The sequence below is a fragment of the Cynocephalus volans genome, chromosome 11 (genome assembly GCF_027409185.1).
Source record: "Cynocephalus volans isolate mCynVol1 chromosome 11, mCynVol1.pri, whole genome shotgun sequence".
Lineage (NCBI taxonomy): Eukaryota > Metazoa > Chordata > Mammalia > Dermoptera > Cynocephalidae > Cynocephalus > Cynocephalus volans.
The window spans coordinates 66728128-66744907 of record NC_084470.1 but is presented as its reverse complement, the minus strand read 5'-3'; the positions used below and the strand labels follow the sequence as shown (position 1 = coordinate 66744907).

Here is a 16780-nt window from a genome sequence, read left to right as displayed (position 1 = left end):
GGTGAGCACACGGCGGCCCCAACCGGCCTGGATTAAAGGACACTCAGACACAGAGGGGGTTCTGTCGAGCAGTTCTGTTTATTACCACACAAGCACTTGCTTTTATAGGCAGATGGGGAGGGGAGGTTTTAACATAATCCTATCAGCTTAAAGGTCAAGGGCATGCATCCTGTCTCAATGCCTAACTATTGCAACCACGCAGTGTTCACAAGCGCAGAAGCACGTGTTTGGCCAATAAGGGCTAAGGCAAGGTTCCCGCAGACACTCTCACCCTACTTCCTCCCGGCGCCGCCTTAGCCTGCCATGTTAATACGTCCTTGTGGGCCTATAATGGTGCTGCTTGTAATGTCACTTAAGGTGGTGTTAGTTTTTAAGGCCCGACACTCCCTCAGTATTTATCTGGAAAGATCTTAATTTCTCCTAATTTTTGTTTATTGTTTGTTTTAGCAATTTCTCCTCTTTTTAAAATTTTTGTACAGTGAAATAATGGATCTTCAGTGTACAAAAAAAATTAGTTTCAATAAATGTATGTAGCTGTGCAACCACCATCAAATCAGGAATATGAAACATTTCTACGACCCCAGAAAATTCACATGTGCTCTCTACCAGTCAGTCCTCATGCCCATAACCAGCCACTATTCTGATTTCTATTACCATATCTTAGTTTTGCTACTTTTTGAACTTCACTTGAATGAAATTATATCATATGTACCCTTTCATATCAATTGACTTTTCACTCTAATTATGGGTCTATTTCTGGACTCTCTGTTCTGATATAGATTATCCTATCTCCTTTATTTTTGAAGGATAGTTTTACCAGCTACAGCATTCTTGGTTGATAGGTTTTTTGCTTTCATCGCCCTACTTCCTTCTGGTCTGTAAGGTTTCTGCTGAGAAATTCACTGATAATTGTATGAAAGCTCCCTTGTATGTGACAAGTTGCTTTTCTCTTGATACTTTCAAGAGTCTTTCTCTCTCTCTCTCTCTCTTTTTTTGTTTTTTGTTTTTGACTTTTGATGGTTTGATTATAATACTTTTCAGCATGGATCTCTTTGAGTTTATCCTAGTTGGAATTCATTGAGCTTCTTAAATTTTTATGTTCATTTCTTTCCTCAGATTTGGGAAGTTTTGGGCTTCCCAAATTATTTTGTCAAATAGGTTCTCTGCCCCTTTTTCTCTTTATTCTCATTCTGGTACTCCCATAATGCTTATTTTGGTCCACTTGATGGTGTTTCATAAGTCCCTTGGTCTCTCAATACTCTTTATTCTTTTTTTATTTTTGCTCCTTTGACCCAGTGATTTCAAATGACTTGTTTCATGTTAGCTGACTCTTTATTCTGTTTAATCGAGTCTAATGTTGAACCCCCTAGTAAATTTTTCAGTTTAGCTATTTTATGTTTCAGCTCCAGAATTTCTATTTGGTTATATTTTATAATTTCCATCTCCTTGTTGACATTCTCATTTTGTTCATGCATTGTTTTCCTGATTTACTTTTCTATCTGTGTTCCCTTTTCACTCCCTGAGAATCTTTAAGGTAGTTATTTTAAATACTTTATAGGGCAGTTCATAGATCTGCATTTCCTTATAATTTGTTTCTGGAATTTCATTTTGTTCCTTTGATTGGGATATATTTCTCTGTTTCTTTGCATGCTTGTGATCTTTTGTTGAGATTTGTTGAGAAACAGCCATCTCTCACAGTCTTTATGACTGGTGTCATACAGGAGAAGACCTACATCAGTCAACCTTGGTAGAGATTCTAGAACCTCTCAAACCTTTTCTGGGCATGTGTCTTCTTTGAGATTTTGTGTATGCTTTCATTCTGGTATATATGAGTGCTTTTGACTGTCCTGATTTCCTGTTTCTTCTAAGGAGCTTTTGGCTTCTGTTTCTGTTGTATCTTCTGACCTTAATCTCTTCCCCTCCCCACTGCCCCTGTGCCTTTCTGTTGAATTGCAGAGTCTGTGTTTCTCTAACACACTAGGACACTCACCTCTGTTTTCAATGTCCTCCAACCTGGTAGCCAAACTATGCTGTTGTTCCTGTCAGTGCCCCAAGCCAGGTGAGACAGCCCCTCAATAAGCCAGAGTACTGGACTCAAGTTTAACTCTATTCATTTTTTCATGAGGAAGGAGCCAGGATTTGGGTGGGATTCTCCTGATCTCACTACAATATGCCTAGATGGAGGAGGGGCTAGGGTGAGAAAAATGTGTAGTACTCTCTTACCCTTCTTAGAACGGTCCTTTCTCTTGTTTATGTTCTCTCCTGAGTGCTGCAGCTTAACTTAACTACTTTCTAGGGTTCTCACAAAGGTATTTTGTTCTGTATATTGACAATTTAGTGTCTTCATGGGAGAATGAGGGCCTGGAGCTTCCTAAACTGTCATCTAGCTGATGTTGCCTTTTAGATTCTTCATTTGTAAAATTTGTATAATGCTACCTATTTCATAGATTATTATAGTTAAATTATATAATGTATGTAAGGTTCTTTATATTATGCCTGGCATATAAATAGTATTTTGAAAACATTAATGCTCTTTTTCTATTTAGAAACAGTTTTTACATAATGTATGTTTGAATATGACTTTTAAAGAAAAGGGATTCTCATGGCAATGAGTTAAATTCATGTATATTATTTTTTAGTTTACTTTGGTATAATACTAATAATTATAAACTGACATGGTTAGATATAATACTTCTTACAAAACTAACTTGCCTAGTTTTGATTATAGAAAATTATTTCTAGGAACAAAACAGGCCTAACTGGTTAGCTCAGTTGGTTAGAATGTTGCCTTGTAATACCAAGGTCAAAGGTTCAGTTCCCCATACCAGCCAGCTACCTGAAAAAGAAAAAAAAGAAAAAAGAAATCTAGGAATAAAACAGCCTATATATTGGAAGTTGGCTCTAGTGGGAAAAGGGCATAACTTTGTATGATATAAAAATTCATCATTTATTTTATGGAGTGAAAATATTAATTATAATAAATATTTAATGATTTCAAACATATGATTTTATGATAGAGATAAAAGTTTAGTCTTAAAAATCACTTGCAGAAGTTGTAATGCCATTGGCATAAGGAACCATACCCAGTGGTATGCTGACAAATGTTCAACAACCAGCTTTCCAGGGCTGGGGGTAAGGGAACCTGTGTTTTGTAGCATTTGCCAATTTCCATGGTATAAAACCTCCCACCTTAGCTAATATAAAGCTACCAACATGATGTCACTGAAAACAGAGTTGAGAAGAGATGGGAGTAGAGCACCATTACATGGCATTTTACTGTGTAGATATGATAGATTTGAATAACTTGCAGAGCATAGATAATAATAAATGTAATGAAATAGTTAGGATGTTATGAGATTTAAGTATTTGTTACTTTTGTTTTTAATACACCTATGTTCTTATTTAATTGTAAGTTTATATAATTTAAATTTTAATCCTGGCTGTGTTAGCAACCTGCTCACAAGTTCCTGAAATTTTAACAACCAGTTCTAACAAGCCTATACAGTGAGCTCCAGCACACTACTGAGTCCATATCTTTATATTAGTTGAGAATTTGGGTTGCAACTGACAAAACGAACAAACAAACAAACAAACAAAAAACCAGCTCAAACTAGTTTAAACAAAAGATGGAGTTATTGGCTTATAATACTGAAATGTCCAGAGGTAGATAGGCTTGTGACATGGATGAATTTAGGGGCTCAAGTTATGTCCTCAGTAATTACTCTGTCTGCTGGTCCTGCCATCTTCCATTTGGCTTCTTTCTCCAGCAGGCATATTCCATGAGACAACACAGTTGGCCCTAAGTAGTTGAGATTACTGGCCTTTATAATCCTCCATCTCTGAACGAAAAGGACTCTTTCTGTTTTCAAGTCCATCTCAGTCCCTGAAGTGAGACTGTGATTGGGCCTGGCTTAAATTGCATGCCTTCCTCCAAATCAATAATTATGTCTAAGGGCTTGGGCAAACTCTGGCCAGTTTGGGGCTTAGGGGGAGAAATGGAGGCCCTGATTGACAGTCCCACCAGAAGTGGGGAGAAGTATTGCCCTAAAATCAAGGTGTTAGCAAAAGAAGGGAAAAGGGAAGGAAAGCAAAACCAACAGATGTCCACTGCGTTCTGCTTATAAGTACATGTTTATTTTCAGGTTCTGTTAAGAAATGTGGGCATGAGGGGCCAGAAGACAGTCTTTCTAATCACAGACACTCAGATTAAAGAAGAAGCTTTTCTAGAGGATATTGACAGTGTGCTCAATACTGGAGAAGTGCCTAACATTTTTGCAGCAGATGAAAAACAAGAAGTGATGGAGGTAGGTGCTTTCAGGAAGTCTTAATTTTGTCTTACAGTTCTGACATATCTGAAAATCATGCTTTGTGATTTAATTGACACAAAATACAATTGTGAAGCACCCACTGCTGTAGATGTCATTACTTTGACCCCCATATCTAAGACCTTGCCACACAAGATCTCTGCTCATAATTTCCCACTTTCTCATTACCATAACTTCCTTTATCTGCAGAACATATCACTCACACCTGGATGTTTCATTCCCAGCCCTCAGTGATAGCATCTGAAGTGAAATGGACTCACACTGGTAATTCATGCACCCTGCTCTTTTCCTCTATAGAATAGGAACACAGATAATAGTTCCTCCTAGGTTGTTGTGAGGTCTGAGAATCAAACAAAATAAAGCACTTATGTAGTGTCGGGCACTTAGAAAGCCCTCAGTAACTGGTACATTACCAATTCATGGCCTGGGTTGGGGAAGTAGAAAAGAAAAAACAAATCAAGTTCTTTTTTTTAATCTGGGAAATGTTAGGACTACCAAGGCTACTGACGAATGGTGATTTTTCTAATTCGTAGGAGAAATTCGTCCTCCATAGTCCCATCCAAGGAATAGTCCTTTGGGGAGTAGCATTTCCTAAGCTTTGTTAGGCTTTCCTGCTAGCTTTAGCTATTGTCTATCTTACTCTGCTACTAAACTCTTCCATTGCTTCACTATTTCTATTTTATTTTTGTATATTTTATATACATCTATATATTTAAAAAATTTAACAGAAGATCATATCCTACATACTGTTGCACGACTTGCCCTTTTTTCCATTTATTTTATCTTGCTGATCTTCCCATAGCACATACACAGATGTGCCTTATTACTTTTTAACAGTTGTATAAAATTCCAGTATATGGATGTTTTATGTTTTTAACCAGTCCCTACTGATGAACACTTTAGTTGTTTTCATTTTTTTTCCTTAAAAACATCATTGAATAAAGTCCTGTACATATATCTTGGTGAACTTTTGTGATTATAAGGTAAAATCTTGGCAGATATTTGTTTTTAAATTATAGAATTATGGAATTGGAAATGGTTTTCTAAGTACAAATTGTATCAAAGCCATTCTATTAATATGAAAAAATTTAGATATTTGTGGGGAGTAACAAAACTTCATTATATTCTAGTATCCACTAATCTCATTATAAGCTTGTCTATTTTAGTTATGAAGTTTTTATTTTCTGATATTCCCTAGGGTGTTCGCCCAGTAGCTCAGGCTGGCAATAAACATGATGAACTCAGTCCCTTAGCCCTGTTTGCTTTCTTTGTGAATCGCTGCAAAGATAATCTTCATATCGTAGTGGCCTTTAGCCCCATTGGAGATGCCTTTCGAAATCGCTTGAGACAGTTCCCATCCCTCATCAACTGCTGTACCATTGACTGGTTTCAGGTTTGTAATTTGGGGGGTTGAGGGGTGGGCCACTAACTCTTGGAATTTTACTTAAGTCTTATTTATGCTCCATTAATATACATTTAGCAAGTGTTTCTTGATCACTTACTATAATGACAGGCATAGTGCTCAGCACCAGGGACTGAGAATAGTACATGATCCGTACAAGGAGCTCAGACTCTAGACTGGAAGATGGAAGAGGCAATCAGTAGTCATAATTATATAAAAGAGCCATAATATTGATATACAAAAGTTATATATATGAAGACAGTGAATTTTTAAAGTATGACTGTGATGAATTAGTTACATAGAGGGGTGTATTAAGAACCAATAGGAGATATATATATTTATTTATTATGAGGAATTGGCTCACATGACTATGGAGGCTGACAAGTCCCAAGATCTGCAATTGGAAAGCTGAAGACCTAGGAGAGCCACTGGTGTAATTCCAGTCTGAAGGCTAGCAGACGTAAAGCCCAGGAAGAACCTGTGTTTCAGTTCAAGACTGAAGGCAGAAAAAAACTGATGTCACAGCTTGAAAGCAGTCAGACTAGAAGAATTCCCCCCGGCTGTTGCTCACTCTCTTGGGGTCAAGCTGCACTTCTCCTGAGGATCCTAACCAGTTAATTAAGAAGAAAGTGCCCGAAGCCCTCCGTGAGGATCCTAAGATGGCGGTGGCTGCGGTGGTTGGCACAGAGTAGCTGAGGTGGAAAAGGCAGCCACTGGGCCTTAGGCAGCTGGGAAACTTGTGGACCTTCCTCTTGCCGTCTCTTAAGGGAGGACCGCTGCTGGTGGCCGGTCGTGGGCGCTGACCGCCACTTTGCCCTTGGCAGGAGAGGCTGCCTCATTTATAGGCAACAGCTCTGAAGTATGGAGTAGGAAAAGAACTGTTTCTTAGCTGCAAAAGCGAGTCTCTAAACAGGGAACACGGCGCCGGGGCTGCTGTTGACACTGCCAGGATCCTGGAGGCCGGGGCCGCGCTGAAGTCGGCCAGCTGCCCTATTCAGGATTCGAGGTTTCAGGCCGGCATAAAAGAAGATTCCTGGGAGCGCCCCGAGCCACGCCGTGGGACCAAGTGAGCAGCCCGAGGCGGCGGTGGCTGAGAATGGGGACAGCGATGACGCAGAAGCAGAGAGGGAGCCGCCGGACCTGGCAGAGCCCTGTGAGTGACCCCCGGCCCGGCCCTGCTCGGGGGGCGGATGCCCACCCAGCTTCCGCCTGCCCCACTGGGCCACTCACCGGCCCCGGGGCTGCCTCCATTTCCTCAGGTAGTGGCGGCTCCGGCCTCGCTCGGCCAAGCCTGTCCTCTTTGCCCGGCTCGGCTCCTCACTGAGCCTTCCCACTTGCTTGTCCCAGTGCAGGGCTTCCCGGGGCCTGCGGGCCAGCCACCCCTCCCACTCCCTCCATGGTTCTCTGACAGGGCTGATGGCGTGGGGCATCCCCGTCCAGCGTCGGGAGGGCAAGGAAGTACGGGCTGGGCCGACTGTCACTCCACCGCACCCTGGGCTCCGGCCCCCGGTAAACTTCCTGTTACCGGGAGGCAGATACCATCTCTGCGGCCACCAGTTTGGAAAAACACCTAACTGATTTCTGGTTAGGGATAGTGTGGTCGGAGAGTTCCCGAGTTCGCTTGAACCTGCCGGAGAGCTGACTGCGGGTGGGCACTGGACTCGTTCCGCGCCGGAGGGATTCAAAGGTGAACCGTTTGCTGTGGGCTCCTCCCCCGAGGAGCTCACGCTCTGGTGTGGGAGATAAGACAAGTACACAAATAACCACGATACCAGGAGGAAGGTGATAAGTCCTGAGAAAGATCTACACAGTGCTACAAAGGCACCCAGAGTGACCGGTCGTCTGCACCTAGCAGAAACCTTGTAGACTTCCTGGGCGAGGCGGTGCCGAGCAGGGTCTTGAAGGCCCAGCTGATAGACAAGGGTTGCAGAAGACAAGTCCCAGCCCAGCCCAGTGCACACAGAGGGGGGAGATGTCCGGCTAGGGAGGTAGAGACTCAACAGAAACCACACACCCTGTGGGGTCGCCAATGCGTGATCCAACAGCCTGGGCCAGAGTGCACGGAACAGGGAGAAGTCCTGCATGGGAAGTGGAAGCTCAGCAGAGACCACACATCCTGCGGTACCGCCCCGTGATCCAGCAGCCCAGCAGAGTCCAAGCTGACCAGAGAAGTGGCTCCCCAGAGAGGCCCAAGACCTGAGGGAACCACACACACAAGACACTAGAGGCCAACTGAGCAGTCACGGAGTTAGCCATACCAAATTGACAACCACAGCAACATCTTAGTTAGTCAATAGTCTCAAACCAGTGGACTGTGAAACCCCCTGCCACAATGAATAAACATCAAAAAAAGGATACCAGAAATACAAAAAATCAAGAAAGTACACCACCAAAACTTAATAAATCTCAAACTCTAGATCCTATAGAACAAGAAGCCCTTGAAATGACTGACAAGGAATTTTGAGTGATAATTCTAAGGAAACTGAATGAGATACAAGAAGACTCAGCTAGACATCATGATGAAATGAGGAAAAGTATACAGGACCTGAAAGAGGAAATGTACAAGGAAATCAATGTCCTGAAAAAAAATGTAGCAGAACTTGTCGAGCTAAAGAAGTTATTCAGCGAAATAAAAAACACAGCGGAGAGTTTAACCAGCAGGCTTGTCGAAGTTGAAGAGAGAACCTCTGAACTTGAAGATGGGCTGTTTGAAATAACACAAGCAGACAAAAAAAGAAAAAGAAAAAAGAATCAAAGACATTGAAGAAAATCTGAGAGAGATATCAGACAACCTTAAGCACTCAAATATCTGAGTCATGGGTATTCCAGAAGGGGAGGAAAACGGAAATTGAATTGAAAACATATTCAACAAAATAGTGGCAGAAAACTTCCCAGGTATAGGAAAAATCACAGATCTTCAGATCCAGGAAGCTCAACAATCTTCAAATGTATTCAACCCAAAAAGGCTTTCTCCAAGACATGTTATAGTCAAATTGGCAAAACTCAGAGACAAAGAGAGAATCTTAAAAGCTGCAAGAGAGAAGCGTCAAATCACCTATAAGGGAGCCCCAATAAGGCTAACATCAGACTTTTCATCACAAACCCTAAAAGCTAGAAAGGAATGGGATGATATATTCATAATACTAAAAGACAAAGATTGCCAGCCAAGAATACTCTACCCTGCAAGGCTATCCTTCTGAAATGAAGGGCAAATAGTATATTTCTCAGACAAACAAAAACTGCGGGAGTTCACTACCACACGACCACCCTTACAAGAAATCCTCAAGGGAGTACTGGGTTTGGTTCCTGAAAAATAACTACCACTGCCATAAAAACTCAAGAAAAATCAAAACCCACTAGTATAATAAAAATGGCATTCATGAAGAGAAAACAAACAAACAAAAATGCTATCTACAACCTAAGGAACCAACAAACACAGAAAGCATGGAACAAAAGACACCTAAGACAACCAAACAACCAATAAAATGCTAGGAATAAATCAACACCTTTCAATAACAACTCTTAATGTAAAAGGCTTAAATTCCCCAATCAAAAGACACAGACTGGCTGACTGAATTAAAAAGGAGGACCCAACTATATGCTGCCTACATGAGACCCACCTCACCCATAAAGATTCACATAGACTAAGAGTGAAAGGATGGAAAAAGATTTACCATGCAAACAGAAAAGAAAAATGAGCTGGAGTAGCTATTCTTATATCTGACAAAATAGACTTTAAACTACACACCATAAAAAGTGACAATGAGGGACACTACTTAATGATAAAAGGACTGATCCATCAAGAAGACATAACAATCATAAATATGTACGCACCCAATGTGGGAGCAGCCAGATTTATAAAACAAACTCTATTAGAACTAAAGAAGGAAAAAGACACTAATACCGTAATAGCAGGGGACCTGAACACCCCACTGTCAATATTGGACAGATCATCTAGGCAAATAATCAGCAGAGAAACACAAGATCTAAACAATACCCTAGACCAATTGGAATTGGGAGATATCTACAGAACATTCCATCCAACAACCTCAGAATACTCATTCTTCTCATCAGCACATGGATCATTCTCTAGGATAGATCACATATTAGGTCACAAATCAAGTCTCAATAAATTCAAAAAAATTGGAATTATCCCATGTATTTTCTCAGATCACAATGGATTAAAACTAGAAATTAATAACAAACGAAACTCTGGGAACTATACAAACACATGTAAATTAAACAGCATTCTACTTAATGATATATGGGTCCAAGAAGAAATCAAGCAGGAAATCAAAAAATTTATTGAAACTAATGAAAATAATGATACATCATACCAAAACCTGTTGGATACTGCAAAAGCAGTATTAAGGGGGAAATTTATTGCATTAAATGCTCACCTCAGAAGAATGGAAAGATGGCAAGTGAACAACCTAACACTTCACCTTAAAGAACTAGAAAAACAAGAACAATCCAAACCTAAAGGTAGCAGAGGGAAAGAAATCATTAAGATCAGAGCAGAACTGAATGAAATTGAAACCCAAAAAACAATACAAAAGATCAATGAATCAAAAAGTTGGCTTTTTGAAAAGATAAATAGAATTGACAAACTATTAGCATGGCTAACAAAAAACAGAAGAGAGAAGATTCAAATAACAAAAATTAGAAATGAAAAAGGCAATATTACAACTGATTCATCTGAAATACAAGGAATCATTCGAGACTACTATAAACAACTATACGCCAACAAATTTGAAAATCTGGAGGAAATGGATAAATTTCTAGACACACACAAGCTCCCAAAACTGAACCATAAAGATGTAGAAAATTTGAACAGACCAATAACAATAAAGGAGATTGAAGCGGTTAACAGAAGGCTCCCAACGAAGAAAAGCCCAGGACCAGATGGATTCACAGCAGAATTTTACCAAACATTAAAATCAACACACAAAAATCAGTAGCATTTCTTTTCTCCAATAGTGAACATGCAGAAGGAGAAATCAAGGAAGCCTGCCCATTTACAATAGCCACCAAAAAAATAAAATACTTAGGAATTGAGTTAACCAAGGAGGTGAAAAATCTCTATAATAAGAACTACAAACCAGTGCTGAGAGAAATTAGAGAGGATACAAGAAGATGGAAAGATATCCCATGCTCTTGGATTGGAAGAATCAACATAGTGAAAATGTCCATACTACCCAAAGTGATATACAAATTCAATGCAATCCCCATCAAAATTCCAGTGACATTTTTCTCAGAAATGGAAAGAACTATCCAGACATTTATATGGAATAATAAAAGACCATGCGTTGCCAAAGCAATGCTGAGCAAAAAAAATAAAGCTGGAGGCATAACACTACCTGACTTTAAGCTATACTACAAAGCTATAATAACCAAAACAGTATGGTACTGGCATAAAAACAGACACACTGATCAATGGAATAAAATAGAGAATCCAGAAATCAACCCACACACTTACTGCCATCTGATCTTTGGCAAAGGCACCAAGCCTATTCACTGGGGAAGGGACTGCCTCTTCAGCAAATGGTGCTGGGATAACTGGATATCCATATGCAGGAGAATGAAACCAGACCCATACCTCTCACCATATACTAAAATCAACTCAAAATGGATTAAGGATTTAAATATACACCCTGAAACAATAAAACTTCTTAAAGAAAACATAGGAGAAACACTTCAGGAAATAGGACTGGACACAGACTTCATGAATACGACCCCAAAAGCATGGGCAACCAAAGGAAAAATAAACAAATGGGATTATATCAAACTAAAAAGCTTCTGCACAGCAAAAGAAACAATTAATAGAGTTAAAAGACAACCAACAGAGTGGGAGAAAATATTTGCAAAATATACATCTGACAAAGGATTAATATCCAGAATATATAAGGAACTCAAACAACTTTACAAGAAAAAAACAAGCAACCCAATTAAAAAATGGGCAAAAGAGCTAAGTAGGCATTTCTCTAAGGAAGATATACAAATGGCCAACAGACATATGAAAAAAATGCTCAGCATCACTCAGCATCCGGGAAATGCAAATCAAAACCACACTGAGATACCATCTCACCCCAGTTAGGATGGCTAAAATCCAAAAGACTCTGAACGATAAATGCTGGCGAGGTTGCGGAGAAAAAGGAACTCTCATACATTGTTGGTGGGACTGCAAAATGGTGCAGCCTCTATGGAAAATGGTATGGAGGTTCCTCAAACAATTGCAGATAGATCTACCATATGACCCAGCTATCCCACTGTTGGGAATATACCCAGAGGAATGGAAATCATCAAGTCGAAGGTATACCTGTTCCCCAATGTTCATCGCAGCACTCTTTACAATAGCCAAGAGTTGGAACCACCCCAAATGTCCATCATCAGATGAGTGGATACAGAAAATGTGGTGCATCTACACAATGGAATACTACTCAGCTATAAAAACGAATGAAATACTGCCATTTGCAACAACATGGATGGACCTTGAGAAAATTATATTAAGTGAAACGAGTCAGGCACAGAAAGTGAAATACCACATGTTCTCACTTATTGGTGGGAGCTAAAAATTAATATATAAATTCACACACACACACACACACACACAAAAGAAACCCAGGGGGGAGGGGAAGAAGATATAACAACCACAATTACTTGAAGTTGATACGACAAGCAAACAGAAAGGACTTTGTTGGTGGGGAGGGAGGAGAGAGAGACAGGAGGGAGGTTTTGGTAAGGGGCAACAATAATCAACCACAATGTATATCGACAAAATAAAATTTAAAATAAAAATAAAAAAAATTAAAAATGAAGAAGAATTCTCCCTTTTTTAGGGGAGGGTCAGCATTTTTTTCTATTCAGGCCTTCAACTGATTGTATGAGGTTCCCTGACATCAGGGAGAGTGATCTGCTTTACTCATTCTACTTATTTAAATGGTAAATTCATGCAAAAACATCCACTCAGAAACATCCAGAATAACGTTGACCAAATATCTGGGTACCTCATGGCCCAGTCAAGTTGACATATAAAATTAACCATCACAAGAAATTAGTATGTGCAAAGGTAGAAGAGTAGGGAGAGTGTGGCTCATTTGGGCAACTGCAAACAGTTTGGTATAGCTGATTGGCAATGAGGCCAGCAGGGGTTAAATTGGAGCTTTGGATGGATGCCAGGTTATAAAGGAATTTGTAAGGTGTTCCTAGGAATTTGTTTTATACCAAAGAAATCATAGCAGCATTAACATATTTTTAGCTAATCTGTATGTTAGAGAAAAAAAAAAAAAACATTTGGAGGCTGTGTGGTGGATGAATTGGAGTGGAGCAAAGCAAAGACAGAAAGACCAATTGCGCAGGAATTTCAGTCATGCTGGCAGCAAATGATGAAGGCCATGGCCTCACTTAACCTTAGGATAAACTGTCACTGCATGTGTAAGACCATTAAGTATTTATACCACTGAGAACAGTGGCTCATTGTGCCTTGTATTTAATTGTTTTATGTCCAATAGAATGTGGACTATGCATTGACCCTGGATAGTTTCTTTTAAAAATTAATTTTTGGTACTAATTTGTTTTATTCTCTCATGCCTATTTATCATCAATTGGTGTTTGAAAAACTAATTCTGCCCTTTTAAGGATTTCATATCTATTTCAGTTAGTGGATATTTTAGTGTTTATACAACAGAAAAAGCTATATGAAACAATTTTTGCTTTATACAAGCCATATCTTAATATTGCTTCCATTAAGTAGCCAAAAACCAAAACCAAACAAACAAAACCTGCCCAATTGTAAATCATCTTTTGTGAAGTTTTGTAAATATAATTCTATTACTTCTGGATACCTTTTTCAAAGCCGTGAGACTTTCACTTCTATTATAAGTGAGTCATACCGTTGGGGAAAATTAGAAAAAGAGGAAATAGAGTTGCCAATGGATAACAGAGAGGAATAAAGATTTTATAGTGAAGCATTAGGAAGATAGAGCCTGTGCCAGAGGAGCTGATGGCATTGTTTGGGACCTAGGTTTATGAAACTCAGGAAGTGAGTGTGAACCACTATGTGTCACACAGCCAGGAAGACATTGACCTTTGGCTAGATCGCAGGTTTTCAAAGCAGGGCATATACTTTCTGGGAGTGCCAAAACAATTCAGAAGATAAGAGAAGCAATTATTGAAATGTTTGATTAACATCGACACCCTTACTCAGTTTGTATGACAGATGGCCATGTGTCATAGATGATATGCAAGGAACCCTGAGGGATTCCTGCAATGAACTGAGAATTGAAGATATAATGCAAGCATAAGAGGGCAGTAAAAGAATGCCATAAACTAGTATGAGCTAGCTTGAACTATGTGTCAGCCCATCATGAGGCTAAACCAAGGACTACTTAACAAGATCTGACAAGAAATTAGTAAAAACAAATTTAAGAAGGCTATTTGGAATATGGATTTACATTGACTGTAAATAATAATAAATCTTATCCCCAGGGTATATCATGCCTGGCAATATTAGCTTATGACAGGATGAGAGATACTATTGGTTACCTGTCCAACAATGATTTTCTACTCACTTCATCCTTGTAGATGGAATTCTGATTTTGTTTGGGAAATCACCCTCCACGTAGCTGTGTATCACAGAGATCGATTCATGGTTGGTCTAAGTCAATATTGGTGCTCTCATTCCTCTTGCTAGTGATTGTTTTATGTCTGAGCCTTATGTATGAACCGTTCTTTGCCAATGGGTCCTGAGGTAAAATCTGCTAAGGAGCTTTGGAGGAAATTTTTTTCACTATAAAGAGTTACATGGTAGGAAAAGGGCCTCTTCTGTCTCTCAACCTTGTGGCTTGAGGATGTGATGCCCATAGATGCAGCAGTCGTCTTGTCACCGTGATGGGACAAGCCCAAGGATGAAATAAAGTGCACTGAGAATGGTGGACCAAAAAGAAGGAAAAAACCTGGATCCTTGATACAGCTGAGCTTCTAAATTAAGCAACCCTGGAAAGACTCTACTTCTGGACTTCTTATATAAGCTTATACACCTCCCCCCTTTTAAGACACAGTAAGACTGGTTTTCTGTCACTTGAGCCATAAATATTCTAACTGCTACAGATAGTATTAAACCTACATGATTAGCAGGATATTAAAAATGAAGCATCTAGAACACAAAGATAAACCTCGGTAGTGTCTTCTATGATATGTAAGTCACATGACATTTAATTAGGCATTTAAAAAAATTTTACTGATCTTAGCAATAGATCTTTAGAAGCCTCTTTTAGGTTTAAAAAATACATTGATACAATAAAGTCACATGAATATAATCCATTAATAAAAATGCATACACTGGCAGTACTCATATGTGCTTAAAACTTTCTTACTAATGGGGTGCTTGATCAAAAAAGTTTGAGTTTTACTAGGATAGAGGTCTTAAAATGAATATTGTTTGCTACCACAGAAAAAAAATTATCAAGTATCTTGTTGAAACTAAATGAAAGGAAATCTGGAAAATACTGAAATGAGCAAGTGAAAATTAATTACTCATTTAACATAAATTATTTCATTGAGTAAACATTTCAAATATTTGTTGGCAAGTACTGTTTTAGGCACTAGAGATACAGCAGTGAGCCAAAAAAAGATACAGCAGTGAGCCAAACAAAGTCTTTTCATGGGTTTTACATTTCACTTGATGGGTAGAAGGAAAACTGATGATAAAAAAATGAATAAATAATATGCCAGGTACTGTTAAGTGCTAAGAAGAAAACTCAGTAAAAGGGGCAGAGTAACAAGGGAAGGAGTGCTGTTTGAGAAAGAGTGCTCTTGGAAGACCTTCCTGATCTGTTAGCATTTGAGCAGAGATATGAAGGAAGTGAGGGAGTGAACCATATGAAGGTCTGAGGGAAGAGGGTCCTACTCAGAGGGAACAGCAAGTCAAGAGGCCCAGAGGCAGGAGCATGTTTGGCATATTACAAGAAAAGCAGAGGAACCATTTTGCTGAGACAGACTACTGGATAAAAAGCAAATTTGGAGAGTTTTTCAAGATGGCGGCGGCTGCGGCGGCTGGCGCGGAGTAGCTGAGGTGGAAAAGGTGGCCACTGGGCCTCAGGCAGCTGGGAAACTTGTGGACCTTCCTCTGGCCATCTCTTAAGGGAGGACTGCTGCTGCTGGCCGGTCGTGGGGGCTCAACGCCACTTTGCCCCCGGCAGGAGAGGCTGCCTCATTTACAGGCAACAGCTTTGAAGTGTGGAGCAGGAAAAGAACTGATTCTTAGCTGCAAAAGCGAGTCTTGAAACAGGGAACACGGCACCAGGGCTGCTGTGGATGCAGCCAGGATCCCGGAGGCTGGGGCCACACTGAAGGCAGCCAGCTGCCCTATTCAGGATTCGAGGTTTCAGGCCGGCATTAAAGAAGATTCCTGGGAGCGCCCGAGCGGCGCCGCGACTGAACAGCCCGAGGCGGCAGCGCCGAGAACACGGAAGGCAACAAACCAGAGACAGAGCGAGCGCCCGACCTGGCACAGCACTGTGAGTGATCCCTGGCACAGCTCTGTTCGGGGGGTGGATGCCCACGCGGCTCCCGCCTGCACCACCAGGCCACTCACTGCCCCGGTGCTGCCTCCATTTTCCCAGGTGCAGGCAGCTCCGCCCTGCTCGGCCATCACTGAGCCCATTTGCTTGGCCTGGTGCGGGGCTTTCCGGAACCTGCGGGCCGGCCTCCTATCCCACTCCCTCCGCGGTTCTCTGGCGGGGCTGGGGGTGTGGGGCGTCCCGACCAGTGTTGGGAGGGCTAGGAAGTACGGGCGGGCCGACTGTCACTCCACCACACCCTGGACTCCGGCCCCAGTAAACTTCCTGTTACTGGGAGGCAGATACCATCTCTGCGACCACCAGTTTGGAAAAAAGCCTAACGAATTTCTGGTTGGGAATAGTGTGGTAGGAGAGTTCCCAGGTCCGCTTGAACCTGCCGGAGAGCAGGCTGCAGGCGGGCACTAGACTCGGTTTATACCAGGGGGATACAAAGGTGAACAAGACCCGAGAAAGATCTACACAGTGCTACAAAG

At 40.7% G+C, this 16780-nt stretch overlaps 1 protein-coding gene across 1 annotated transcript in view; it reads left to right on the top strand.

Annotated features, from left to right (window-relative positions):
* DNAH12 (dynein axonemal heavy chain 12) overlaps positions 1–16780 on the top strand; it is a 248469-nt gene that overhangs the window by 126868 nt on the left and 104821 nt on the right. Inside the window, exons 43-44 of the mRNA XM_063113846.1 lie at positions 4143–4304; positions 5524–5718. Of these exons, the coding sequence (XP_062969916.1) occupies positions 4143–4304; positions 5524–5718 (357 nt within the window). The remainder of the gene's footprint in view (positions 1–4142; positions 4305–5523; positions 5719–16780) is intronic.